General features: G+C 42.4%; 3 protein-coding genes across 12 annotated transcripts in view; 2 read left to right on the forward strand and 1 right to left on the reverse strand.

Moving 5' to 3' along the window:
- ubr4 (ubiquitin protein ligase E3 component n-recognin 4) overlaps nucleotides 1–16,369 on the forward strand; it is a 38,710-nt gene extending 22,341 nt beyond the window's left edge. For all 9 annotated transcript variants that reach the window (XM_077604605.1, XM_077604623.1, XM_077604630.1 and 6 more), the window contains 54 exons: nucleotides 35–209; nucleotides 282–413; nucleotides 530–651; nucleotides 744–855; nucleotides 1,051–1,181; nucleotides 1,768–1,945; nucleotides 2,042–2,146; nucleotides 2,299–2,436; nucleotides 2,607–2,775; nucleotides 2,878–3,082; nucleotides 3,146–3,259; nucleotides 3,351–3,560; nucleotides 3,639–3,788; nucleotides 3,861–4,088; nucleotides 4,577–4,655; nucleotides 4,750–4,974; nucleotides 5,068–5,236; nucleotides 5,378–5,522; nucleotides 5,665–5,750; nucleotides 5,831–5,918; nucleotides 6,007–6,200; nucleotides 6,281–6,520; nucleotides 6,601–6,739; nucleotides 7,055–7,180; nucleotides 7,261–7,389; nucleotides 7,477–7,826; nucleotides 8,084–8,174; nucleotides 8,299–8,383; nucleotides 8,505–8,632; nucleotides 8,833–8,962; nucleotides 9,055–9,215; nucleotides 9,296–9,405; nucleotides 9,626–9,767; nucleotides 9,858–9,939; nucleotides 10,074–10,247; nucleotides 10,430–10,551; nucleotides 10,630–10,827; nucleotides 10,933–11,013; nucleotides 11,099–11,186; nucleotides 11,332–11,459; nucleotides 11,648–11,755; nucleotides 11,834–11,950; nucleotides 12,033–12,223; nucleotides 12,291–12,464; nucleotides 12,555–12,654; nucleotides 12,868–13,086; nucleotides 13,184–13,297; nucleotides 13,367–13,509; nucleotides 13,592–13,717; nucleotides 14,027–14,221; nucleotides 14,307–14,531; nucleotides 14,633–14,723; nucleotides 15,098–15,260; nucleotides 15,339–16,369. In XM_077604605.1, the coding sequence (XP_077460731.1) occupies nucleotides 35–209; nucleotides 282–413; nucleotides 530–651; nucleotides 744–855; nucleotides 1,051–1,181; nucleotides 1,768–1,945; nucleotides 2,042–2,146; nucleotides 2,299–2,436; nucleotides 2,607–2,775; nucleotides 2,878–3,082; nucleotides 3,146–3,259; nucleotides 3,351–3,560; nucleotides 3,639–3,788; nucleotides 3,861–4,088; nucleotides 4,577–4,655; nucleotides 4,750–4,974; nucleotides 5,068–5,236; nucleotides 5,378–5,522; nucleotides 5,665–5,750; nucleotides 5,831–5,918; nucleotides 6,007–6,200; nucleotides 6,281–6,520; nucleotides 6,601–6,739; nucleotides 7,055–7,180; nucleotides 7,261–7,389; nucleotides 7,477–7,826; nucleotides 8,084–8,174; nucleotides 8,299–8,383; nucleotides 8,505–8,632; nucleotides 8,833–8,962; nucleotides 9,055–9,215; nucleotides 9,296–9,405; nucleotides 9,626–9,767; nucleotides 9,858–9,939; nucleotides 10,074–10,247; nucleotides 10,430–10,551; nucleotides 10,630–10,827; nucleotides 10,933–11,013; nucleotides 11,099–11,186; nucleotides 11,332–11,459; nucleotides 11,648–11,755; nucleotides 11,834–11,950; nucleotides 12,033–12,223; nucleotides 12,291–12,464; nucleotides 12,555–12,654; nucleotides 12,868–13,086; nucleotides 13,184–13,297; nucleotides 13,367–13,509; nucleotides 13,592–13,717; nucleotides 14,027–14,221; nucleotides 14,307–14,531; nucleotides 14,633–14,723; nucleotides 15,098–15,260; nucleotides 15,339–15,403 (7,890 nt within the window). In that variant the 3' untranslated portion in view covers nucleotides 15,404–16,369. The remainder of the gene's footprint in view (nucleotides 1–34; nucleotides 210–281; nucleotides 414–529; nucleotides 652–743; nucleotides 856–1,050; nucleotides 1,182–1,767; nucleotides 1,946–2,041; nucleotides 2,147–2,298; nucleotides 2,437–2,606; nucleotides 2,776–2,877; nucleotides 3,083–3,145; nucleotides 3,260–3,350; nucleotides 3,561–3,638; nucleotides 3,789–3,860; nucleotides 4,089–4,576; nucleotides 4,656–4,749; nucleotides 4,975–5,067; nucleotides 5,237–5,377; nucleotides 5,523–5,664; nucleotides 5,751–5,830; nucleotides 5,919–6,006; nucleotides 6,201–6,280; nucleotides 6,521–6,600; nucleotides 6,740–7,054; nucleotides 7,181–7,260; nucleotides 7,390–7,476; nucleotides 7,827–8,083; nucleotides 8,175–8,298; nucleotides 8,384–8,504; nucleotides 8,633–8,832; nucleotides 8,963–9,054; nucleotides 9,216–9,295; nucleotides 9,406–9,625; nucleotides 9,768–9,857; nucleotides 9,940–10,073; nucleotides 10,248–10,429; nucleotides 10,552–10,629; nucleotides 10,828–10,932; nucleotides 11,014–11,098; nucleotides 11,187–11,331; nucleotides 11,460–11,647; nucleotides 11,756–11,833; nucleotides 11,951–12,032; nucleotides 12,224–12,290; nucleotides 12,465–12,554; nucleotides 12,655–12,867; nucleotides 13,087–13,183; nucleotides 13,298–13,366; nucleotides 13,510–13,591; nucleotides 13,718–14,026; nucleotides 14,222–14,306; nucleotides 14,532–14,632; nucleotides 14,724–15,097; nucleotides 15,261–15,338) is intronic.
- A 537-nt stretch (nucleotides 16,370–16,906) lies between these two features.
- On the forward strand, nucleotides 16,907–25,571 carry LOC144077160 (transcription factor HES-5-like). Of its 2 annotated transcripts, XM_077604703.1 has the most exons (3): nucleotides 16,907–16,935; nucleotides 22,043–22,737; nucleotides 22,828–25,571. In XM_077604703.1, exons 2-3 carry the CDS (start codon nucleotides 22,681–22,683, stop codon nucleotides 23,194–23,196), a joined length of 426 nt encoding a protein of 141 aa, XP_077460829.1. In that variant the 5' UTR covers nucleotides 16,907–16,935; nucleotides 22,043–22,680; the 3' UTR covers nucleotides 23,197–25,571. The 2 variants fall into 2 exon arrangements, with proteins under 2 accessions (XP_077460829.1, XP_077460823.1); XM_077604697.1 differs by lacking the exon at nucleotides 16,907–16,935 and having other exon boundaries at nucleotides 21,371–22,737.
- On the reverse strand, nucleotides 17,241–18,885 carry LOC144077606 (uncharacterized). Its single transcript, XM_077605477.1, has 2 exons — nucleotides 18,881–18,885; nucleotides 17,241–18,337 (listed from the first exon to the last, which is right to left on the reverse strand). Exons 1-2 carry the CDS (start codon nucleotides 18,883–18,885, stop codon nucleotides 18,091–18,093), a joined length of 252 nt encoding a protein of 83 aa, XP_077461603.1. The 3' UTR covers nucleotides 17,241–18,090.
- Nucleotides 25,572–25,580: the final 9 nt, after the last annotated feature.

Here is a 25,580-nt window from a genome sequence, read left to right on the forward strand (position 1 = left end):
AGCCATTAATTTTTCAATCTACTTTCCATCCCAGGACCAATCCCTGCTAAGTAATGCAGTGCAGTGTTTGAACAGCTGCAGTCGTGAGGGCAAAGAACTCGACCCTGATGTCTTTCAGAGACTTGTAATCACAGCCCGTTCCATTGCTATCATGAGACCCAACAATTTAGTCCATTTTACTGAATCCAAGTTTCTTCAACAAGACTCTGGTGAGATGCTATATAGTTTATGCTCAAATTGTTAGTGTATTTTTTATTTAATTTGACTTTGTTTTCATCCAGACATGACAGACGATGGGCAAAAAAATGTGGAAATTGAAAGTCACAATTTCATCACCCAACTGATGAGTAACTTTTGGAAGCTACACTCCCTTAAACCAAAGAATGCCTTTCTTGCTCCCGCGTGCCTGCCCGGTAAGAGCAAATATTCTCTATAAGCAGTCGATCGTTTTATTGGTACCATCATGGATGGCAGTAAATGGTGATTTTGGAGCTATAAACATGACTGAATATTCTTCACTCCATTAAAGGACTCACTCATGTCGAAGCAACGGTAAATGCTCTAGTGGATATCATCCATGCATACTGCACCTGTGAGCTTGATTATATCAATGTGGCCTCCAAAATCTACATGCAAATGCTGCTCTGCCCTGTAAGTACATTGGTAGTTTATCAAATCAATTTTAATGTAATATTAAGGTATTATGCCTGTATTAATTGTGCCCTTGGATGGTGTTCATCCAGGACACAGCCGTGAGCTTTGCTTGTAAGCAGGCACTAATCAGAGTGCTCCGACCACGAAACAAACGGCGCCATGTAACTATTCCATCTCCCCCACGCTCCAACACACCCATAGGTATGTACCACCTTTACGTTATGTTTCTTGCATAAAATGTCCAACTTTCTACATAGATAAAACATTTTGGGCATGTGTTGCCTACCTGGCCTGAAATGTATACTGTCCATGCATATGGATCCCAGGTCTTTACGAGGTTGTTATTATCACTTGCCGTATAAAGTGTTAAGAATTTCTGGGTCTTTTTCGTGCCAGGAGACAAAGATGATGATGACGATGATGATGCAGAAGACAAAATGCAGTCATCTGTGCTCACTAGTGGGGAGGAGGTTAGACCGGACAGTCAGGAGCAAAATGAAGTGGACCATGGTGACTTTGAGATGGTGGTGAGAAAAAAAAGAATTGGTTTATTCCAGTGTTTCCCCCAGAAATTGACACCTATATGTTATTATAAGCCATTTATTTACAATTTTTAAACCTAGAATTTTACAAAAAGGCACAGTCTTGAAATATAATTTAACAAACAAAAATACAATTTAATTTAGTGCTTGTTACTACATGTTTTTGTATCGATCGCAAGATTTCAACCTTATCACCAGACGTAGTTTAAGTGCGGCGGTATGAAAATGTTTAGGCACCCTTGTTTTTAGATGCGCAACTTGCATTTTTATAAATGAAAAACAACAGTAACAGTGAACACAGTAATATTATAGAAGTGAAAGTGTATTGGACTAATGCAAGATGTGCTGTATATAAAGCATTGCAGGGAAAGCCTGTTCTATTCTAAAGTTTACCACATCCACCCAAATCATTTCAATTTACACGGTGCAGTGGCATAAATAGGGTTTGTTCAAATTGTTTCTAATATGTGCATGTGATGTCAAACCTGTCTTCAGTTATTTAGCTCCTAAATGATGGAAAGTACTTGGTATTGCAGGACATTTAGCTAACCTCAGGTTTTGCATTTTGCAGTCAGAATCCATGGTCTTGGAGACACCAGAGAATCTAAACAATGGCAATCCATCCCCCTTGGAAGCATTGCTGGCTGGAGCTGAAGGTTTCCCACCCATACTGGACATCCCTCCCGATGCTGATGATGAAACTATGGTGGAGCTAGCAATTGCGCTCAGCCTTCAGCAAGATCAACAAGGTCAGTAGGAGAAAATAACAATTGGAAGACATTACTTTCAATTGCTTTGCCAGTAGTTGCAGCGCATTGCAGTGATGGGCATTTTATACATCGTAGGGAGTAGTAGTAGTGCCCTTGGTCTTCAGAGCCTGGGCCTGTCTGGGCAAGCTCCAAGTTCCTCATCTCTGGATGCTGGCACGCTGTCAGATACCACCGCATCAGGTAATAGGATCAACTCAGCAAATGTTGATTGACCATTGTGGTCTATTATGAGAAACTTTTTGTATTGTCAGAAAGACTTTGGTTACATTTTTTTTAGCTTTTGAATATCAGCTGCGTTGCCTTTGCTGTTAAAGCTCTTGCTATCATTTCAGCCCCAGCATCTGATGATGAAGGCAGTACTGCTGCTACTGATGGCTCCACACTGCGGACCTCCCCAGCTGAGCATGGGGGCAGTGTGGGCTCAGAGAGTGGAGGTTCTGCTATCGATTCTGTTGCAGGAGAGCACAGTGGTGGGTGACTGCATACACATTTACAATTTTGTCATTTAGTTTCAACAACAAACTGAAATTTGATTTCCAATGTAGGAAATAAAAATCAAACATTAACTCTGGTTACCTGACAAATTTAACCTTGGCATTGAAGCCGATACTCATGTTACATGTCTCCTTTCTTGAAACAGTGTCAGGGCGCAGCAGTGCATATGGGGATACAACAGTGGAGGGCCACCCTGCAGGTCCGGGCAGTGTAAGCTCCAGCACTGGTGCTATTAGCACCACCACAGCCCAGCAGGAAGGTGAAGGCTCAGAAGGAGAGGGAGAGACAGAGGGAGACATCCACAGAAGCAACAGGTTAGATCTGGAAAAAAAAAAATTGAGCTTTCAGTTTTTTTTCTGTTGAAATGTGATTTTTTTTTTTTTAATAATATTTTTTTTTAACCACTTCACGATCAGGCTTCACATGGTTCGTCTTATGTTACTGGAGCGGCTGCTGCAGCACTTGTCTCAACTTCACAATGTCGGTGGCGTTCAAGCCATTCCTTACATGCAAGTTATTCTTATGCTGACCTCGGACCTCGATGGGGAGGATGAAAAGGATAAGGGTGCTTTGGATGACCTTCTCGCACAGCTTATTGCAGAACTTGGAATGCATAAAAAGGTATCAGTATTAAGAATCATCTTGGATAAGCTTGTTTTGCTCAATCTACCCTTTTCTCTGAAGGATTTTGCAAGAAAGAATGATCGTTGCCCTATGAATGAAGTACATCTGGTCATCATGAGGCTGCTAAGCGTCTTCATGTCTCGTACTAAATCTGGCTCCAAATCTTCTTTTGAGGTGCGTTAATGTCGAGAGGTTTAAAAAAAATAGACGACAGATCATGTTTGTTTTTGGTGCACAGGCCATATACTGCTTTGTTTTTTTCCAGTCATCCTCACTGATTTCCAACGCAACAGCAACTGCCTTGCTGAGTTTGGGTGCTGTTGACTACTGCCTCCATGTCCTCAAATCCCTGCTGGAGTTCTGGAAGAGCCAGCAGGGCGAAGAAGAAAATGTGACCACGAGCCAGCTCCTTCGCCCACACACATCCTCCTCTCCTCCAGACATGAGCCCCTTCTTTCTTCGCCAATATGTCAAGGTATATGATTGGGGAGTTGTCACAAAGAGGGAAGATGATTTGTTCTTTCAAAACTAACAGACTTATTCTTGCGATTAGGGACATGCTGCCGATGTGTTTGAAGCCTATTCGCAGCTGCTCACTGAAATGGTGCTTCGGCTACCTTATCAGATCAAAAAGATAGCTGACACCAACCCACGTATCCCTGCTCCTGTCTTTGACCATTCCTGGTTCTACTATCTGTCAGAAGTAAGACTTTGGGTTAATCTTGTCTTTTTCTGTTTTATAATTTATTTTTAAAGAAAAAACCTTTTCTTCTAGTATCTTATGATCCAGCAGACACCGTTTGTAAGGAGACAAGTGAGAAAGCTGCTGCTGTTTATCTGTGGCTCAAAGGAAAAGTATAGGCAGTTGCGGGATCTGCACACTCTTGATTCTCACATTCGCAGCATCAAAAAGCTTCTGGAGGAGCAGGGCATCTTCCTGCGGGCGGGCATAGTTACAGCTTCATCCGGTTCAGCTCTGCAGTATGACACACTCATCAACCTGGTCAGTGTAATTGTTTTAGCCTATGGTGGTAAATTGATTTTTATGACTTTTATTGCATTATTTAGTGTTTAGTTTTTTTTTCGGAAAGGAAATTGAGCAACCAGTAATTTTCTATATTATTTATTTGAAGAAAGTTTATTTCTTGTGTAGTTATTATTGTATTGGAGAGCTGCCAGCATGAATAGGGGGTCAGAAAAAGTTGTTTTCACTTTAAACTTTAAACTTTTGTTTAATATTTAACATTTCTAAGCAATCTTGAGCTCAATGTGTGACCTATTAAAGGTTAAACGTGTTTTCAGATTTCTCTGCCCTTTCTTTTTAAGATTAAAAAAATGTAAAATTGTATTTTTGTTGTTGCTTTCTGATTGTTAGATTAGATTAATAACTTTATTCATCCCGTATTCGGGAAATTTCACCGTCACGGTAGCAAGAGGGTGAGAATACAGACACAGGAAAATACATTTTTGATGTCATTTATGTCGTTACAGATGGAGCACCTGAAAGCTTGTGCTGAAATTGCCACTCAGAGGACAATCAACTGGCAGAAGTTCTGTGTGAAAGATGACTGTAAGTACATTCCAGTTTTTCTAAATTGAAGTCTGTATCACAGTTTCATTTTCTTTTCTTTTTTTCATACATTTGTCTTTTGTTTCCTCCCTAGCGGTGTTATACTTTCTGCTTCAAGTCAGTTTCCTAGTGGATGAAGGTGTTTCCCCAGTCCTTTTGCAGTTGCTCTCATGTGCCCTATGTGGCAGCAAGGTGCTGGCCAACGCCTCCTCATTCTCAGGGGGTTCAGGTAGTGGACAGGGAGGGACTTCTCAGTCATCCCAGAGCAAGTCTTCTAGTAAAAAAAGCAAAAAAGAGGACAAAGAGAAGGATAAAGAGGGTGAGGCCATATCACAAGCTTTTTGTGCAGAGTTTGACACTTGAGTGGAGTTGACGTTATTAAATGTTTTCTTTTCTTTTCTCTTAAACGTAGGTGATGGAGTTGGAAGCCAGGAGGATCAGTTGTGTATGGCCCTGGTCAGTCAACTCAATAAATTTGCAGACAAGGAGACACTCATCCAGTTTTTGCGCTGCTTTTTGCTTGAGTCCAACTCATCAGCTGTGCGCTGGCAGGCCCACTGCCTGGCATTACATATCTACAGGTACTTTAAAACACACATTTTCACATGGGATTTGGTCAGCCCAACACACTGTTTAAAAGAGAATATTATGTTGCACTAAAGCACGAACAAGTATGTGGCATAAACCATTATGAATAACTTAATATATGGATATCTCTCCAGAAACTCAAGTAAATCTCAGCAGGAATTGTTGTTGGAGCTCACATGGGCCATTTGGCCAGAGCTCCCTGCATATGGCCGCAAAGCTGCACAATTTGTCGACCTTCTCGGGTACTTCTCACTCAAGACCCCGCAGACTGAGAAAAAGGTTTGTTTACTCCAAAAGTCATCTCCACAGATGATAAAATCTATTTTTGTCTCTTGTGTCATCATGCAAAGATTTCACATCCTGGTGTGTGTGTGTATATATACATATATATATATATATATATTTTCAATTCTTTTCCCAGCTGAAGGAGTATTCGCAAAAGGCAGTGGAAATCCTCAGAACACAGAACCATATCCTGACTAATCACCCAAACTCCAACATCTACAAGTATGTTTAATGACCGATGCTGTCTTGTAACGCAAGTGTAATTAAGAATTATGGGCATTCATTTTTGCCTTCTCCTATAGTACTTTGTCAGGTCTGGTGGAGTTTGATGGTTTTTACCTGGAAAGCGACCCCTGCTTGGTGTGTAACAATCCAGAGGTTCCTTTCTCGGTATGTATATAACAAAAGTCCAGTCAGCCCAGACAGTTCATTGATCATAAATATTATTAACCCTTTTTTCCTGTTTTCTCCTCCAAAGAATATCAAGCTGTCCTCTATCAAAGTGGATACTCGCTACACTACCACCCAACAAGTCGTCAAGCTTATTGGCAGCCATACCATTAGCAAAGTTACTGTGAAGATTGGTGACCTCAAACGCACCAAAATGGTTCGCACTATAAACCTCTACTACAACAACAGGACCGTGCAAGCCATTGTGGAGCTGAAGAACAAGTGCGTTTGAATTTTCTCTTGATGTGATGCCATTTCAATAGAGAAATATCCATGTTCTCACCGTGCTTTCACATTTTTAGGCCTGCTCGCTGGCATAAAGCCAAGAAAGTACAACTAACCCCAGGGCAAACCGAAGTAAAAATTGACCTCCCATTACCCATTGTTGCGTCTAACTTGATGATTGAGTTCTCGGACTTCTATGAGAACTACCAGGCCTCCACTGAGACGCTGCAGTGTCCACGCTGTAGCGCCTCTGTGCCTGCCAACCCCGGAGTGTGTGGCAACTGTGGCGAGAATGTTTATCAATGCCACAAGTGCAGGTGAGCGGCACATTTTCTAAGCGTTTGCAAGCACATAATATTGTAACTTTAGCCATTTTATTTGTGATCACTTTTTTCAGGTCTATCAACTACGATGAAAAGGATCCCTTCCTGTGCAACGCCTGTGGTTTCTGCAAATATGCCAGATTTGACTTCATGCTATATGCCAAACCATGCTGTGCTGTGGATCCTATTGAGAATGAAGAAGACAGGAAAAAAGTAGGGCACTTAGTCATTATTCAAAAGTTGGTGTGTTTTGCTCAGAATTGGACCAACTGGGAAGTCAGTTTAGCTTAGTTGTCTGTGCGCTTTGCTTTTATGGTGGAGGCCTCTATTATACATTCACCTCAAATGAAGTCCAGTCCATTTCAGTCTCCCCAACCAAAATCCAGTTAACAATTTTTTTCCCCAAATTGTGAAAAATCAAGTGAAATTACTGGACTTGAAATATCGAATTCAGCCTTTTTTTGGGGTAACGTTGTGACTTTGACTTCTGACCGCATACATCATTTTAAAACTTTCTTATCCTTATAGGCTGTGACAAACATCAACACCCTTCTGGAAAAAGCTGACCGCGTCTACCATCAGCTGATGGGTCACCGGCCTCAATTGGAGAGCCTTTTGTCCAAAGTCAACGAGGCAGCTCCAGAGAAGCCGCAGGTAGGTCTTTCAGCATGTTTGTTCCGCACAGTTTAAAACTTGGGAACTGCTATTTACATATGTATTTTAAACTCCTTCAGGATGACACAGTAGCTGCCGCTGGTCTCGGTACATCTTCTGCCAATGTAAACAGATACATTCAGCAGCTAGCTCAGGAGTACAGTGGAGACTGCAAAACTTCATTTGATGAACTGTCCAAGATTATACAGGTTGGAGACAAAGTAGCTGGCACCCGCCAAAATCATACTGAAGCATTTGTATAAGTATCGCTCCGGCGTCTGGTTGTTCTTCCACAGAAAGTCCTTGCGTCCCGCAAGGAGCTGCTTGAATACGATCTTCAGCAGCGCGAGGCTGCCACAAAATCATCCCGCAGTAGCAGCAGCCACCAGCCAACTTTTACGGCCAGCCAATACCGCGCCCTCTCCGTGCTGGGTTGTGGCCACACTTCCTCCAACAAGTGTTACGGCTGTGCCTCGGCAGTCACCGGTCACTGTATCACACTGCTGCGTGCACTGGCCACTAACCCGGCCCTCCGGCAGATTCTCGTCCTCCAGGGGCTTATCCGCGAGCTTTTTGAATACAATTTGCGCCGGGGTACAGCAGCCATGCGAGAGGAAGTACGCCAGCTAATATGCCTGCTTACAAGGTACGGTGTTGCTCTTTATTTGATTGCAGTTAAATATGACACATTCTCATTGCACAGCAATTAAACAATCTCATTTATCAAACTCATCACACCTTTTGTGGAAGTGAATGGGTGCTAACGTAAAGTATGGCATGGTTAATAAAAAAACGTATAGATAAATGTGCAATATTGGCACTCTTTTAACCATCTAATTTGGATTATCTGTCCATTTCGTAGCAGTTTGGCCTCATAATTATTGCTTTTATATTGTTTCTCAGAGATCACCCTGAAGCCACACAGCAGATGAATGACCTTATCATCGCCAAGGTTTCTGCAGCCCTCAAGGGTCACTGGGCCAATCCTGACCTGGTATGTGCACGTCCATCACCCACCCACCCGATTTGAGTGTCTTAAAGCAGAAACACATTAATGTCCTCATTAAATGTACTGGCCGGTGTCATTTTGACGAGAATGTGTTGTTAACATCCAACAGGTTAGTAACCTACAGTATGAAATGCTGCTGTTAACGGACTCCATTTCCAAAGAGGGAGGATGCTGGGAATTACGGCTGCGCTGTGGTAAGTGGTCGAGTTATTTAGACGCATCAACGGCTAGATGTAGGTCCTATACTAGGATGTGTTTTAGTATTTGTGATTTCACTCTTCTTTATACTTGTATTTTATTTTTTTCCCCTTCTAGCCCTCAGTCTATTCCTGATGTCGGTTAACATCAAGACTCCTGTCGTGGTGGAGAACATAACACTCATGTGCCTGAAAATATTGCAGAAGCTTATCAAACCCCCTGCCCCAACTAGCAAGAAAAACAAGGTAAATGTTAAGTAAACAAGCTGAGGGATTGTGTTTAGGTTCGATTAAAATGTGTCACTAAAGTTCCATGGGAGGCAGTTGCCTGAAAAGATTGGACCCAAATTGGAAATGTCCACTTTGCAAAAATGAGAGCTATACATTGATACACGATGTAACAAAAAAAGGCTAAATTTTGCTCACACCTAATCTGTCTGTTAAAGGATGCTGCTACTGAATCCTTGACCACCATTAGGCCCTACAGTAATGAAATCCATGCTCAAGCTCAAATGTGGCTCAAGAAGGATCCCAAAGCTTCATATGAGGCCTGGAAAAAATGCCTCCCCGCAAGATGTAAGTGCTATTCAGACAAGTACCAAACATCCCATTACAGTTGAAATCTAATTTTTGTCTCCAATGCTCCTACCACCCAATCGGCATGACAGGCCATGAGATGGTGACAAAACCGCAGGGAAAGGGGGAACTGCGGAAGCAATATCTGTTGGAGAAGTATGTGTGGAAGTGGAAGCAGTTCATGAGGTCCAGAAGAGGGGAAAGCCTTTTCCCGCGCCTCCTCAAGCTGAGCCACAATAACTGGCTTCGGCAGGTAAATTACTTTTTCTTTTTGTGTCTGTGTGTGTGTAATGTCTTGGATGACTCATAATTTTGTTTTGTTTCTTGCTGCAGGTCCTTTTCACGCCTGCCACTCAAGCTGCCAGACAGGCTGCTTGCACCATTGTAGAGGCTCTCACAACAATTCCCAGCCGCAAACAACAAGTTTTGGGCCTGCTCACTAGGTTAGACTCTTGAAAAATTGAGGCAGCACGTTCTTTTAAATCATGGTCAACGTCTTCCGATTGAATAGAAATGGTAGTCCGCTTACTACGACTCAAATTTTAAGAGGTCATCATGCCTTCATGTTTTTTGAGATTGTATGAATACACGATAATGTAAATTTGCTTATTGTTGAAGCAGTGTTAAGGGTGAATGTTCTTCCTGTGTCGTGTTTATCTTAAGTTATCTGGATGAGCTGAGTTTGGCTGGCGAGTGTGCAGCAGAGTACCTGGGTCTATACCAAAAGTTGATCAAACCAACGCACTGGAAAGTTTACCTAGCTGCACGGGGAGTCCTTCCCTACATAGGCAACCTCATCACAAAGGTAAAGTCTGACTTCTAACTTTTCAAACTATTGTCCATTAAGTGGGTTGGGCAATTATTTCAATGTTATCTGCATAATTGTCTCCCAAAGGAAATAGCTAACCTGCTTGCTCTGGAGGAAGCTACCCTGAGTACAGATTTGCAGCAAGGCTATGCCCTCAAGAGCTTTACTGGTATGCAGATGTATTATTTCGTCAACTAAAATATAGCTCTCAATTGTTGTTATCCATCCTAAAAGGAAATGAGAGCAATTATTTGAATGGTTCTTTCTAAACATTTATTTTTTTAATTGTGCTTGTTATGGTAGGATTGCTAGCATCATTTGTGGAGGTTGAATCCATTAAGCGGCATTTCAAGAGCCGGCTGGTTGGCACAGTGCTAAACGGCTATCTCTGTCTAAGAAAGCTGGTAGTGCAACGCACTAAACTCATTGACGAGACTCAGGACATGCTTCTGGAGATGCTGGAGGACATGACCACAGGTCAGCTGAAGTTTTATTGTTCTTGTTTTTTTTTTAATGAGCTTGCAGAGATATTCAGAGTCGGCCTGTCTACTGTAATGCTTTCAAGGCTGTCGTGTGCTCTGACATGCTTCTATCAGTATTTCCGTTCCCCCCAGTTGACATGATGTACAATGAATCTGACCATTTTGCAATGTTTCTAGGCACTGAGTCAGAAACCAAGGCCTTCATGGCGGTGTGTATAGAAACTGCAAAGAGATACAATTTGGATGACTACAGAACACCTGTGTTCATTTTTGAGAGACTGTGTAGCATCATTTACCCTGTAAGTTAGCGTTACCCCACGTGTCTTTCAATTAGACAGATTTACAGGCTTGTGACTTTGTGATCTTTTTTTTTGAAGGAGGAGAACGAGGTGACAGAGTTCTTTGCAACCCTGGAAAAAGATCCTCAGCAGGAAGATTTCCTCCAAGGTCGCATGCCAGGAAACCCCTACAGTAGCAACGAGCCTGGCATTGGTCCCCTTATGAGGGACATTAAAAACAAGATCTGTCAGGACTGCGATCTGGTGGCACTCCTTGAAGATGATAGCGGCATGGAGGTAAAAAAAATGATCCTGTTCTTCTCTGCCCATTGCTTTCGTTACTCTTCACTTCCTTTGGTCATCAGGGTAACTAATCACTGGATGCAATTTTTTCCCCCTCAGCTTTTGGTAAACAACAAAATTATAAGCTTGGATCTGTCTGTAGCTGAAGTCTACAAGAGGGTCTGGTGCCCAACCAATGAGGTAACATTCAGATGTCAAATTACCCATGATGGCAGTGTCTGGAATGATCTAGTTGTCGAATTGACACTGCGCTTTGTTTCACAAGGGTGAGCCAATGAGGATCATTTATCGAATGAGAGGTCTGCTGGGAGATGCAACAGAGGAGTTTATCGAGTCGCTGGACTCCACCACAGGTGAAGTGATTTCTTATTATGTAGCTATTTAGGCTGTCTTCTCTGCCAGGTTTTCTTGCCTAGGACTTCATCAAATCAGTTGAAACTGTACCTTGTCGATGGATTTTTCCTTTAAAAAAATGAATTGCCCCACCTTTTTTTCTAGATGAGGAGGAGGACGATGAGGAGGTATATAAGATGGCTGGAGTGATGGCGCAGTGCGGCGGACTGGAGTGCATGCTCAATCGGCTGTCAGGAATTAAAGATTTCAAACAGGGGCGCCATCTGCTCACGGTGAGATGCTGTTTCCAACTGACTGAAATATGCCATGATGAAATGAAACAATGTCAGGTTAGAATTGAATAAGAGCATTAGAAAAAAGGTTCTTAGAACTTACCACCAGTGCCTCCTCCATTTTGGCATCACGAAAATGAAAAATAATGATCTTTGACCTAATTCAAACATGTTTTCTTTCGGAATAGGTTTTACTGAAGCTGTTCAGTTATTGCGTAAAAGTGAAAATCAACCGGCAACATCTGGTCAAACCGGAGATGAACACGCTCAATGTCATGCTGGGAACTCTGAACTTGGTGAGTGGCATATGCCTTTGGTATGGCGGTTGAGGAGGAGTTGAAGGTACGCACTGCAATTTTCCCTTCCATTTTTAGGGTTTAGTGGCCGAACAGGAGAGCAAAGATAGTGGGGGCGCCTCTGTAGCAGAGCAGGTTCTCAGCATCATGGAGATCATTCTGGATGAAGCCAATGCAGAGGTTTCAGAGGACAAGGTAAGCTGCATTAGTACTCGCGGAAGATGGACACCCACCGAGCCCTACGGTTGGGTAACAGGAGGCATGTCCATTTTTGTAGGGTAACTTGCTGCTGACAGGCGACAAGGACCAGTTGGTCATGTTGCTCGACCAGATCAACACTCCCTTTGTGCGCTCCAACCCCAGCGTGCTGCAGGGCCTGCTCCGTATAATCCCGTACCTGTCGTTTGGCGAACTGGAGAAAATGAGGATCTTGGTCGAGCGCTTCAAGCCATGCTGCAGTTTTGATCAGTGGGTCTCACCGTGGTTGCGCCAAACTCAATGTTCTGTTTTCGTTAAAACTTTTGTTTTCCCTTAGGTATGATGAGGAGCACAGCGCTGATGACAAAGTGTTCCTGGATTGCTTCTGCAAAATTGCGGCTGGAATTAAAAATAATAGCAAGGGCCATCAGCTCAAAGACCTTATTCTGCAAAAAGGAATCACACAGAATGCACTGGACTACATGAAGAAACATATCCCGAATGCTAAAAAGTAGGCAGCTTTCGATTCTTCCTTTCCTTTGAGTGCAGAAAAAACTGTTTATCGGCTGACATTTTTCATCTTTTTCCCTTTCCTCACCAGTCTTGATGCAGACATCTGGAAAAAGTTCCTTTCACGCCCGGCGCTGCCCTTCATTCTTAGATTGCTTCGTGGCTTGACTACCCAGCATCCGCCCACCCAGGTTTGACTTTTTAAAACAGTTATTCTGGGGTTTCCAAATTAGCCAACAGATAGTTGTGTATGACCCAAAATACTATTAAACTCATTGACTGCTGTTGCCGATAATGGGCAAATGAGTTGCTCGAAAAATGCACTGTTTTGACACTGACCACACTGTAAGCAAGCGCATAATTAACGTGAATGAAAAGAAACATTTGACTCTTGTTTTGTCTAGGTGCTGATAGGCACCGATTCAATTCCCAACCTGCACAAGCTAGAACAGGTTTCCAGCGACGAAGGTATCGGTACGCTCGCAGAGAACCTTCTGGAAGCGTTGAGGGAGCACAGCGAGGTCAATTTGAAAATAGAAGCGGCGCGCAGGGAAACCCGAGCGGAAAAAAAGCGGATGGCCATGGCCATGCGGCAGAAAGCACTGGGAACACTGGGCATGACGGTACAGTCTCCTCGTGGACACAGCTTTGATTTTGTTTGTCATTTTTGTCGCGGAGGCATTTGAAATGGAGGGCACTTTCCCTGCTTTTACCTTTCAGACAAATGAAAAGGGTCAGGTGGTGACCAAAACTTCCCTATTGAAACAAATGGATGAGCTGATAGAGGAGCCAGGCTTGACTTGTTGCATCTGTAGAGAAGGTTACAAATTCCAGGTAAAAAAAATATACACATTTTATATGGCCAGTGATGCAGAAATTTATTAGAATCTTTTTTCATTCCAGCCCACCAAGGTTCTAGGTATATACACTTTCACAAAGCGGGTGTCATTAGAGGAATTTGAGAACAAGCCTCGCAAGCAGCAAGGCTACAGCACTGTATCGCACTTTAACATCGTTCACTATGACTGCCATCTGGCAGCTGTCAGGTAACAGTGTTTTTTTAGTCATCATTCGCTTTCTGTATAGGTTTGAAAAAGAATAATGTAATTTTACTCCCTTCTATCGCAGACTGGCTCGTGGGCGAGAAGAGTGGGAAAGCGCCGCTCTCCAGAACGCTAACACCAAGTGCAATGGGCTGCTTCCTGTTTGGGGGCCACACGTGCCAGAATCGGCGTTTGCTACTTGCTTAGCACGGTAACACCTTGGATCAGAACAAAAATTATTAACCCTTTACAGGCAGAGTGCCTAGTATATTGGTTCATCCAAAAAAAAGTGTAACCCCTAAAACTATAAACAAAAATAGATGTTTTCTTAGATGGGTGGACATTTTGGCGGTGACTACACATCTAATCCATTTTGACTGGTAGGATTGGCAGCGGTCAGTCAAAATGGATTGGACGTCCAGTTCCGACAACCGATCAGTTGAGAACGTGTCCAAGTTATAATCCTAATAAAAGAAAGCTCTATATATTTTTTTGAATTCTTTCTTCCCGTGCCGCACAGACACAACACATATCTTCAGGAGTGCACCGGCCAGCGCGAGCCCACGTACCAACTTAACATCCACGACACCAAACTGCTCTTCCTCCGCTTTGCCACCGAACAATCATTCAGCGTGGACACGGGGGGAGGCGGCCGAGAGAGCAACATCCATCTCATCCCTTACATCATCCACACCGTGCTCTATGTGCTCAACACGTATGCACCGTGCCTCTTTTTTCCACTCTTTGTTTTTTTGGTCACTATGAAACTGGTGTAAAAAATCTCTCGACCAACCCTGCAGGACACGGGCTACTTCCCGGGAGGAGAAGAACCTGCAGACTTTCCAGGAGCAGCCGTGTGAGAAATGGGTGGAGAGTTCGTACGAGGCGGAAGGGCCACACTACTACACCGTCCTGGCCATGCACATCATGTCCCCCGAGCACTGGAGGACCTCGCGGATGTACTTCCTCCGGAGACTTCTGGTCAACGCGCACGCCCGCAAGGTGTCTGCGAGCAGCGTCAACAAGTACGGCCTCCCAATGTCAACTCGTTGTTTTTTTTTAAATGTGGGGCAGCTGGAAAGAACTGTTCTCATCATGGCCCGTCCTCCTTTCTTCCCTTTATCAGGCTGACGGATAAATCGCCAAAGGAATATGCAGTCTATCGCTCGCCGCTTCTCTTCTGGGGTCTGGTGGATCTCGTTTATGACATGTTCAGGGTAAAGTTGTCAAATTTACGTACCAAATATGAAATGAACGGCATTAATCTGTCCCTCCCCAAACTCAAAATTTAACTTGTAAGGGTGCACCGTCAATCTGCGACCCCTTTTTTGGCACCATTGTTCACCTTTAATATTCCAGTCAGTCTTGTAGTCTTGTTTCTTTATACAAACTGAACTTTTCCTATGTACCAAACTGTTTTAGCTCTCTAGAATATAAAATGAAAAGTTGAAAAAATTTGGAACATTTCTTCCTTTACCAAAAAAAAAAAAAAAGCTATTATGATATTATTTGTCAAATAGGCAGGCCCTACTCCTGTATTTATGTTTCTGGTCAAATCCTTCAGCTTTTCTTGGGCTTTTTGTCCCCATAGAAAGTTCCCACCAGCAACACAGAGGGCGGCTGGTCCTTCTCGCTTGCCGAATACGTGCGTCACAATGACATGCCCATCTACGAGGCCTCGGAGCGCGTGCTCAGGGCCTTCCAGGATGAGCTCATGCCCGCCGAATCCTTGGCAGAGTTCTTCGACGTCGTAGGTCAGTGGCATCACGACGGCATGACAACAGACGCCAACTTGTGTTCTTTTGCGACTATTGACTTTTTGCCCGTTTCAGGTCTCCTCTCTGAAATACAAGATCCGGACCTCTTCCTGCTGGATTTGTTGAACTCTTTACCCTGACGGGTGATTTGAATCTGAATCTCCCGCCTACCAATTCCCAATCCAAACCACATGGCATTTACAATTGGGAAAGCCACCAAATGAACACTTTTCCTCTTTTATGCACACAGTGTACCCACCATGCTTCGTCCCCTTTCGTCCCCCTCAACGACACGTTCAATTGAACCGTAAGCAAAATGTTTGTGTATTCCTCTAATACTTCACTACGTTGTGAGCACACAGCTAATTCCACACAAAGCAAACACAGATGACCACCCGTCGTCGCGTCGAGCCAGCAGTGCGCTCGATGTCGAGAGCGGCGTTTGATTTTATCTTGTTTTGCTTTTGTTTCTTATTTAAGGTTTTGGTCATCGTGTTTTAAAATGGCCGAGGACGCCTCACGTGCTCGTTATCTAACTCGTCGTGTTTGGTTCTAACTGGAATTTGAGCGATAGGTGCCGTTTTTGTTTAGTGTGTGATCTCGGTTTCTTTTATTGACCTCCAAAGCAACAGTGAGAAGAAGACAAAAAAAAGCTAAAATATTGATGAATAAGTTTTATTTACAACCTTGACACTATGCCTTGGTCACCTTAACCTTTTGTCAGAGTACGTCTGTTGCCGTGATATTTTAGATCTCCTGTTGCAGTACATATGAGCGTTATATTCCAGGACACCTTTTTGGGGTTGGTTTTCAGTGAGGGTTTTGCAATGGATTTTTTTTTTTTTTTTAGTATTCCAATGAAATGCCCCCCCAAAAAATAAGGAAAAATAGTGGCAACACAACCACTGTTTCCGATCAGCAAAGTGCAGCTGAGTTCTGTGGAAAACCTTTAGCAAAAAGTGTGGTGTTTGCCAGCTGAATGCATGGTGTGGACTTGATTCACTTTATTGTTCATTCACCTGCTGCTACAGTTGTTCAAATGTTGCTGAATGTCTGCTTTTTGAATTAGCCCTATGATTAATAAAGTTCATATATGGTTATGATGACTTGATTTTGACTTATTTTTGACTCATGAGAAAATATGTACAGCGCCTGTGTGCTGACCACCTTTTTGCTATAAATGTAAATAATATAACATTATTTAGTTATTATTATTAATAACACTAATAATTATATTAATAATAATTGGATAATAGTAACAATGATAATAATAATAATGATGATTAATAATTAATAATAATTTGATAATAGTAACAATGATAATAATAATGATGTTTATAATAATTATGATAATAATATAAAAACAATGTGAATCGTTCATGTTTAACAATTTCGACCTTGTTTTTTTAATAGGCCGAAACCCCATTTGCAGTTTTTTCAAATTATCTCGACCTATTTTAATTCTACGTATTATGAACAGGGTCATGGAGTCTTATTTTTTAAATCGTTTGTGTCGACGCCACGCACACGTGATTGCAGCCGCCATGTTTGGACAGATGACATGATTGCCAACGTCCTAAAATATTGTCTACAAAATTGTCATGACGCCATTTTCCATCAACCATGAGAGGATAAAACATTCTTGGAATGAGCACGACACTCAAGACAAAAGGTCAGAATCATTTATTTGCTAAGTTGTGCTACAAATGCCTTTTCTAAAAGTTCTGAACGCTAATTAAAGGATAGATTTAGTTGAGTCGCAGTGCTATTCAAGGGAAACAGCAGACATGGTTTGGGTCTGTGGGACCCGTTTTTCCCATTTGAAAACAAACAAAAATGGAGTTTCACATCACATACTTAAAATTGAGAGCAAAAGGTGTTTAAAAAGTATTACTTTCTGCAAAATTGTCCATGTGTTTTTTAAAAATATCTAAATCACAAAAATTAACAGTTTGCTTCAATATAATAGCACACAAACTGACAAACTTCCTATTTTGTATTAGGAAAACCATGACAATATTCGCTTTACAACAAATAGCCGTTTCCCTGAGGAAAAAAAAATTCAACAGAGAATGTTAACTTATTTAACTCATTGGTTGCCATTGACAGTGGCAGGCATCCAATCCATTTTGACTGGTAGTGAACATTACGCATGAGCATTCATCGCTAGTCTTCCCAGTCCTAAATTGGACATCTATATGTTCCTAAATGTCAGAATTTAGTTAATTACTATCAAAAAAATAATTTCTGAGAATTACATAGGCAGAATGTATTTCAGTTTTTCCATGTATTCATTATTTGTTCTTTATTAACATTGTATTCATTTTTAAGTGTATTTATAATTATTGTAAAGAAAAAATGTTTTATATAGGGAAAGTTTTCGATGTTTCGTGTGACCAACCACTGTGAAAGAGTTTAACAATTCCAAGTGTGCCAACAAACCAATTATAAAAGATGATGTGTTTTATCTTGCCTGAATGATATTGATTTTTCTCAATTCTACCAATGATCAACTTTATCGCTTCATGTTATAGCAAAATACCAACATTTTAAGTTACATCATTAAAACAATGCAAAAAAGTATATAATATGCATCAGCATAAACAGACATCCTTTGTACAAAGGAATATGGATTTTTCTTCACAACAAATTCCTGACGTAGTCCTATCTCGACCACTTTTAAGGAATATTAAGGCTTATCGTGTATTTAAAAAAAATAAAAAAAAGAATCAAGCCCCACTTTCATTTGGAGTTCAACCCCCAAATTTGGAAGGAAAAAAAAGACTTGCACAGCTTACTACAAAGCAAAAATTCTCAAGTCCATCGGTCACTGGCAGCAGAGCGGGGTGACGTCGTCAGCGGACGATGGGAAGACCCGCAGAGCCTCTCTGGACGATTTGGTGTAACCGTTGTGAAAGATGAGCGCCTTCTTGACAGCGAAGAAGGACACCGTCCTATCCCATGCGTCCGAGCTGGAGCTTGACATCCCGGCGCTGAGTTGCCGCTGCAGAGCCGTGCGCACCCGTACCGCTTTGTCTGTGCACTTCCTCTCCATCAGCATCACCTTGCACATTCTGGGAACACAGATTCCACATATAAATCCCATAGTACAAAAATGGCCGGAATGTTAAGCGGTTAAACGGTTTGTCTGAGTAGATCTCCACTTACGCTGTATGTTGTTCCCTCATTTTTGGCATCAACCGTGTAGTCCAGACTGGAGTCAGCTTTGAGAAGATCTGGCACAACGGATTCACTTTTTATACCCTCCACCATCAATTTAATGCGCCGCCGGTTCTCACGACTTGGGGCCAATCACAAAGCGCCCTTCCAACAATGCAACGCGCGAATAAATGAGGGGAATTGAACGCATACAAAGGCTTTGGTCCAAACAAACAGGTGGTGGCCACCCACCCCTGGGCCCCGACCCGCCGTGCCTTGCTGGCCCCTTGTCACCCCTATAGCTGATATGTGGTGGGAACATAGATGCAAACATCTGCCCTGAGACCTTAGAAGACAAAATGTAACCTAAATATGAATCAATGCAAAGTCCTTTTTTAATAGTGCATCAATGAATGATTTGAATTTTGTACTATGTCAAACAATGAAACTTCCAATACCTCATGCTGACTTAAATATTTAGATAGACATCTTTCTTATTTTGAGTCTTCCAAAGTCATTTTATCAAAGAAATTTTGTCATTTTTATTATTGATTTTAAACCACCATGGAAATCCGGTTTACACAAAATGTTGAGCTCAAACTATTTCAATGAATTCTAGTTTACCTCAAAAATCAAATCAAAAAATGTTGTCATTTTTATTATTGATTTTAAACGACCATTGAAGTCCGGTTTATTCAAAATGTTGAGCTCAAACTATTTCAATGAATTCTAGTTTACTTGAAATATGAAGTAATATTTGCTTTGTTTTGTTTTGTTTTCATCAAAATTTGAAAATTCAAGGGCAATTGGTTGACTTGAAAGGCCCAAACTGGTCGCCAGTCAGACGGAGGACACGTACAGAGACAGACAACCTACTAACATGGTGACTCAAAAGCCCAGACTTTGCACCAAAGTCAAATATCAGACAGAATTCTGTATTTTGCTCGTCAATCTCACTGGAATATCAATTGATGCAGAGTTAATTTGCTCTCTGTAATTGTTGAACACTGGTAAATTGGGAGGAACCCCAATTCCTATTCTTGGACAATCCAAGAAACTTGCCCATATTAACAGGCAGCAAGTCCAACTCATTCACTGCCATCGATCATGCGACCCCTGCCAGCCCCTCCCAGTCCAAACGGATCGGACATCGCCGTCACCGGCATTGAAACCCGATCTTGAGACGCCAGGCCCCACTCACTTCCATGCGAGTGTCTCCAAACACAAACACGCAGACAGAAAAGCGTGTCCCGGAACCCGCAGTGTCTATTTCAGGCTCCCGTTCTCACGGTGGCCATCTCCCAAACTGACAATGGCTTACCATGAGTCCAGATGGTGTGCCTGGAAGGCCTGTTGACAATCGTGTGTGTGTGTGTGTGTGTGAGAGAGAGAGAGAGAGAGAGAGAGAGAGAATGAGTGGGTGTGAGAGAGAGACGGGAGGAGTGTGCATGGCTGCGGGCTTGAGTTCCCTCAATCGCTCTGATGAATAGGGCACACTTCCTTTGTGCGGGCGGCCCGAGTGTCATTAACACTGCAGTGTGGGAAGCTCGGGAGCACCTCCTCTCCCACGTTCAGCACAAGGCAGGGGAAAGAAGCGTGTGACCAAGATGTGGCCAGCTGCAGGCTGCCTGCCTGGGCGTTTTGTTCCTCAACTTTTAAAAATTTTGCACTTTTGAGCAATATTTTTCTATGTTGCACCAATGCCAATATTCCTAAATTCTATGTGTTTAAAAGGTTCTTATTTGGAAAATGTTTTTTTTTGCTATAGATATTTTAGGACTTGGAATTTTGATATTCTTAAAATGGAGGTTGTAATGTAGGTAGTATTTGATGAAATAAATGTTGCTATATATATATTTTAAGACTAGAAATTTTGATATTCTTAAAATGGAGGTTGTAATGTAGGCAATATTTGAAAAAATAAATGTTGCTATAGATATTTTAAGACTTGAATTTTTGATATTTTTAAACTGGAGGTTGTAATGTAGGTAAAATTAGAAAAAAAAATGTTGCTATAGATATTTTAGGACTTGGAATTTTGATATTCTTAAAATGGAGGTTGTAATGTAGGTAGTATTTGATAAAATAAATGTTGCTATAGATATTTTAAGACTAGAGTTTTTGATATTTTTAAAATTGGGGTTGTAATGTAGGTAGTATTTGATAAAATAAATGTTGCTATAGATATTTTAAGACTAGAATTTTTGATATTTTAAAATTGAGGTTGTAATGTAGGCAAAATGAGTCTAATCTAATTGTAATTAATTCATCTGGATTAATCGTGTCGCAATATTTGTCCCAAAAAGTGACATTTCTTTAAATGAAATGGATTTTGCTAGATGAATGAGTGACATAGTTCGCTTATCAAAATATGGGCCGGCTTATAAGCGAGAAATTGTAAAATTCAACGTTTTAAGGGTGCGGCTATATGCAGGGACGGCTTATATGCAAGTAAATACAGTATTTGTTTTTTTTAAAATATCGCTATTATGACAGAAAACTTAATTTTGAAATGTCATGGTGTACACACACACAGTACATGCTATCACGTTTTGACTTATGAGGGCCACATTTATATTGTTTGTTTACTCTTTAAGTACCAAAAATAGTCACTGCCGCCTTATGGTTATCTAGTGAATTTATTTGTGCTTTTTAGTATCTTTTGCTTTTTAAAGTTTTCACCACATCAGAGTATATAACAGATAATATCCATAATATATCATCAAAAAAATTGGGGATAGTGAGTGATTTGGGCGACATATTTCATCATATCGCCTAGTACTTAAAATAACATAAAAATATGCTGTGATTCGACAGAAGCCAAGCCAATATGTTGAAGAAAAAACAAATAGGAACCTAAAATAAATGTGCTATACAGTACACTGATGAAAGGACAGACACTCAAGTCAAAGACGACAAACGACGCTAGACAGGATGCAATTGAAGTGTGTCGGGCCGTGGGAACGCGGGCGACGTCGGATGTGTGAACTTGTGCTGGGAGTGTGTGGACACTTTGCGTGTGTTTACGCATTGACGTCTACTGTCAAGCGCATGCACGCCACGCCGCTTCAAAGGCCCCTCTGACACGTCCCAGTCTGCGTGCTCCGTTCTCACGCTCTTTTAGTGTTCAAGGCCAATGGCAGGTGGCAATCGGACTTTACGGGTCGGGTCGTTCCAAGACGGCCGTACGTTTTGCCTTCAAACGTCTTGGAATTTTCAGTGTCTGCCCCACGTTCATCAATAAGTGCTTAATAACCTATGTTATTTTGGAACAGGAACACATTTGAGCTTTTTCTCGAGAGTAGATGAGGAAATTTTAATCTGCCTCGTAGCTACCAAGAGGCCAAACTATGTATAATTAAGTAAAGAAAAAGAAAAATAATTGTCCGGTTATAATAATCTGGGTAAGAGACTCGACGCGGTTGCATGCATGTCGTGAGACATGCGTTCTATAAATGATCATTCATATTTCAAATGTTATGTTTACGAAAACAAAAGAGACAGCCTTGGAAAAAAATAATACCCCCCAAAATTTAAATTTTATTTTGAACTGGTTTATTTGATTCCATTTGGGTCATCGGGACAAAAGAAAAATTGAATTTTTTTTCCCCTTTTTTTAGGATACGTAAGTGACGTATGTCCACGTGTGTCATTTTAGGTCACGATATTAACATTTGGTGGCCTCATGACACAAAATGTGATCTCCACGTATGGGGATGCCAAGTCTCCAATTTTTTTTTCCACACATTATTTATCACTCTGGTCTTGGTCTGCTTGTTTGAGCTAGCCAAAATAGATGAAGTGCTTAGCGCCATCCATGATTTGAACCCATAAAACTACATGAGAAGCTGATGATTTTTTTCCCGTGCGCCACGTGTGCACACTGTCAAATGCACTTTGCGTGTCATTACGTGACGGGAGTGCGGCCGGCTTCCCTCCGAGGGTCACCACTTTCCCATATCAACACAAGCAGCGGGTCAGCACCCCCCGCGCCCCTCCCGGCCAGGCTCTTTTCTCTCCCAGTCTATTCATCCACCTGCTCCCCGGAGACACGCTCCATTGTCTCCGGGGGACGTAAACACTTGATTGAGCATGTGGCGGGCCGGCGTTCCTCTGAGCCTTTCCCGGCCTTCCCATTGGCTCGAGGAGTGTGAGAACCTCGGCCGAGCCCGAGACCCACACATTCATATGGAGATCGGCCCGTATAAATACGGGGCAGGACGCGGCGAGGGAGGCAGATCCCACTCGGACCTCGAGCATGGCTCCTACCGTTTACCCAGCGGGTTTCTTCTCCAAAGAGTCTTGGCCTCAGAAGGTAAACGGCGTCGCGCCCTCGACGGCAAACGTTTCGTCGTCCGAGCCTTATGCGACGGCGGTGGACTCAATGTTTCTTTTCTTTCTTCAGCTGAGGAAGCCGATGGTGGAGAAGCTGCGGCGAGACCGCATCAACACCTGCATCGAGCAGCTCAAGTCCCTGCTGGGACCCGAGTTTCTCAGAGAGCAGCCCGACTCCAAGCAGGAGAAAGCCGACATCCTGGAGATGGCCGTGTGCTACCTCAAGAACTGGCAGCGCCGGCGGTGGCGTTCGTCCCAGGGCTACGCGCATTGCGTTCACCGGGCCGTCAACTTCCTCTCCCACGTCAAGGTCCAGAACCCGGCCCAAAGGCGGCTGCTCGGACACTTTGAGGAGATGCGGGCGTCCCCGGCGGCCTCGTCCGTCCCGGACTTGCCCCTCGGCCCTACAAAGGGTGCCGTCCTGTGGAGGCCCTGGTAGATGGCGAAAAAAAGGACTTGTGTTATTTTATGCCTGCTAGATTCTCGCTCGTTGTCTAGCTAGAGCTAACTAGCTGGATTCTTTGGATTTGATGTGAGATTCAGGTTTTACTGAAGTGTATGTGTTGTCACCTTGTGACTCTGTGTATTGTACATGATGGAATACCCTCATTGGGTTGAGATTTTTTGATACTGTGTATCGCTTGAGAATCCCGTGGATTGACGCAAACTGTATATCCTATTTGGATTGAACATCGTTGTCACTGTGTTTGACAGCCCGTTTATGTGGGAGTGTCCATTGTATTGTTCAAAATGGATGATTGTCATGTTTTACTATGAAAACAAGGAATGATGTGTGCTTCCCTGAGAAGACAATAAATCAAAGTAAAAGCTTCAAATGAAGTTTTGTAAATCCTACCAATTCTTCATGTGTTTATTCCGCAAAATGTCAAAAAGATAATGGCGTCAGCATTTGTTACACAGGTAGTTAAGAGATTGTCATTAGTGTCCAATAAGACGTCTTGGTAATCAGTGTAATATCGTAAATATTTCATTTATTGCCCAAAAGTATTTAATCCCAATTTTGCTCAGGTAAAACCTGTGCCTCTTTAACACTTCAATACTACCAAATTTAAAAAAAAAACAACTTTAGAGCATTAGTCATTGTGGGCTTCATTTTTCAAATGATTTTTTTCCTTAAATTATAGTTGAATTCACTCATTAAAATAGATGTATTTTTCCCACTTACCAAAAATGGTCAGGATACTTTTCTACTGTCTGAACACAGCTGTTTACATTGTTTATGATAAATTAATGAGAGAAAATGTAGACTAATTAAAGGAGATGTATTGAAGGAATAATACAACATGTCACAGTAGTATGGAATGATTCCAATACATTTTTTGTTTATTTGGGTAGTCAAATTGGAGGCGGGGTTCGGCCTTGATTGGCCACCAGTCAGTAACACGTGCGCCGTTCTCGACAGACAAACATCGACACTCGCAGACACACCTTTGGATAAACTGTACTCTCCGATTAACATAAGCAAACACGTGTGTCTTGGAACTGCAGAAAGCCACGCAAAGTGTGAAAGATCTGCTAAACACTAACACCTTGTATTCACCCAAAAAATTGCTTTTTGATCTGCTTCAATTTAGCGGAATCCACATTGATTGCACCGTTTCTTTGAAAATGAGTGTCAGAGACAATATAATAAATACGGGTTTAAATTGTGATGGCTTTAACAGCCAGATGTCATCATTATTAAACCGAGTAGTGAACATGATTGGCAGATTTTCCATCTTTCATAAGCCCCTTTCTCAAATCATGCAAATGTGGATGACTTGCACTCGTGTACTTGACTTGACTGCAGGTGTCTCCTTCCATTAAGCTCACGTTCTCCAGCAAGTTTCATCTGGTCAGCGCACATTTGTTGACCCGCACCCGCCCCACTTGCGGTTTGGCCGTGGTCGGGGCGTGCTTTCTCGTGCTTGAATTATGTCTCAAGTGTCTCCAAAGTCTTTCACGACTATTGGTGTGTACGGCGTATACAGCTCTTGTGTGTGTGGAATGCGGCATTCCTTTCCCGCGGACTTTCTCAGGGTCTAGTTGGCCCAGCCAGATGGCGGCGCAGGCCCGAGCCTCCGCCCGCCTCCCACTTCCAACAAGAGATCAAACACCGTAGCTAATGTGATGTGTAACAAGACACACTTCCATTGTTCCTGCCCGGGGGCCCCAGTTGAATAGCCGCGAACTGTGGGAAACCACAGCCAGCGCACTCACAGAGAGACGGCTTGACGGGAAGACGCTCTCCGCCACCGACTGGACGCTCTTTATGGCGGCAATTGCCAAACTTGTCTTGGCGCACACTTGTCGGCTCTAAAAGAGACGGGCGGCAGGCGCAAAGGAGACTGCCGAGCAATGCGGAAGACATCAAATAAGACGACAGATAATGAGGCTACTGTGTCTGTTCAGGCCAGGCTGAGGAGAAAAGTTGTTTTTTTATGTGTTGAGAACCTGATGGGTGAACGTTTTTGCTTTGATTTGATTCATTTTCACGCTGCATTTTTTGCAGGTGTCCCTGGGTATGACACGTACAAACATGATTCAATCATTGGACAAAATGATTACTTTGGTGGGGTAACCTGAGAAAAAAATTATTTTTGCTCATAAGCATTTCTTCAGCTTAAAGCTAAACATCTTAAATGTTTTGGCATTTTTTAATCGTATTTTCCAGAATCATTTTACGCTGGCGTCTGCCCAAATATAAAGTAGACGTTTATTCATCGCTCCACAATATACTGCTAACTGCAGATCGTGATGCTAACCCAACAACATTTCCCATAATGCAGTCCATGTCCCACATATAGCGAATCGCACCACCAC

The sequence above is a fragment of the Stigmatopora argus genome, chromosome 1 (genome assembly GCF_051989625.1).
Source record: "Stigmatopora argus isolate UIUO_Sarg chromosome 1, RoL_Sarg_1.0, whole genome shotgun sequence".
In the NCBI taxonomy this organism is placed as follows: domain Eukaryota; kingdom Metazoa; phylum Chordata; class Actinopteri; order Syngnathiformes; family Syngnathidae; genus Stigmatopora; species Stigmatopora argus.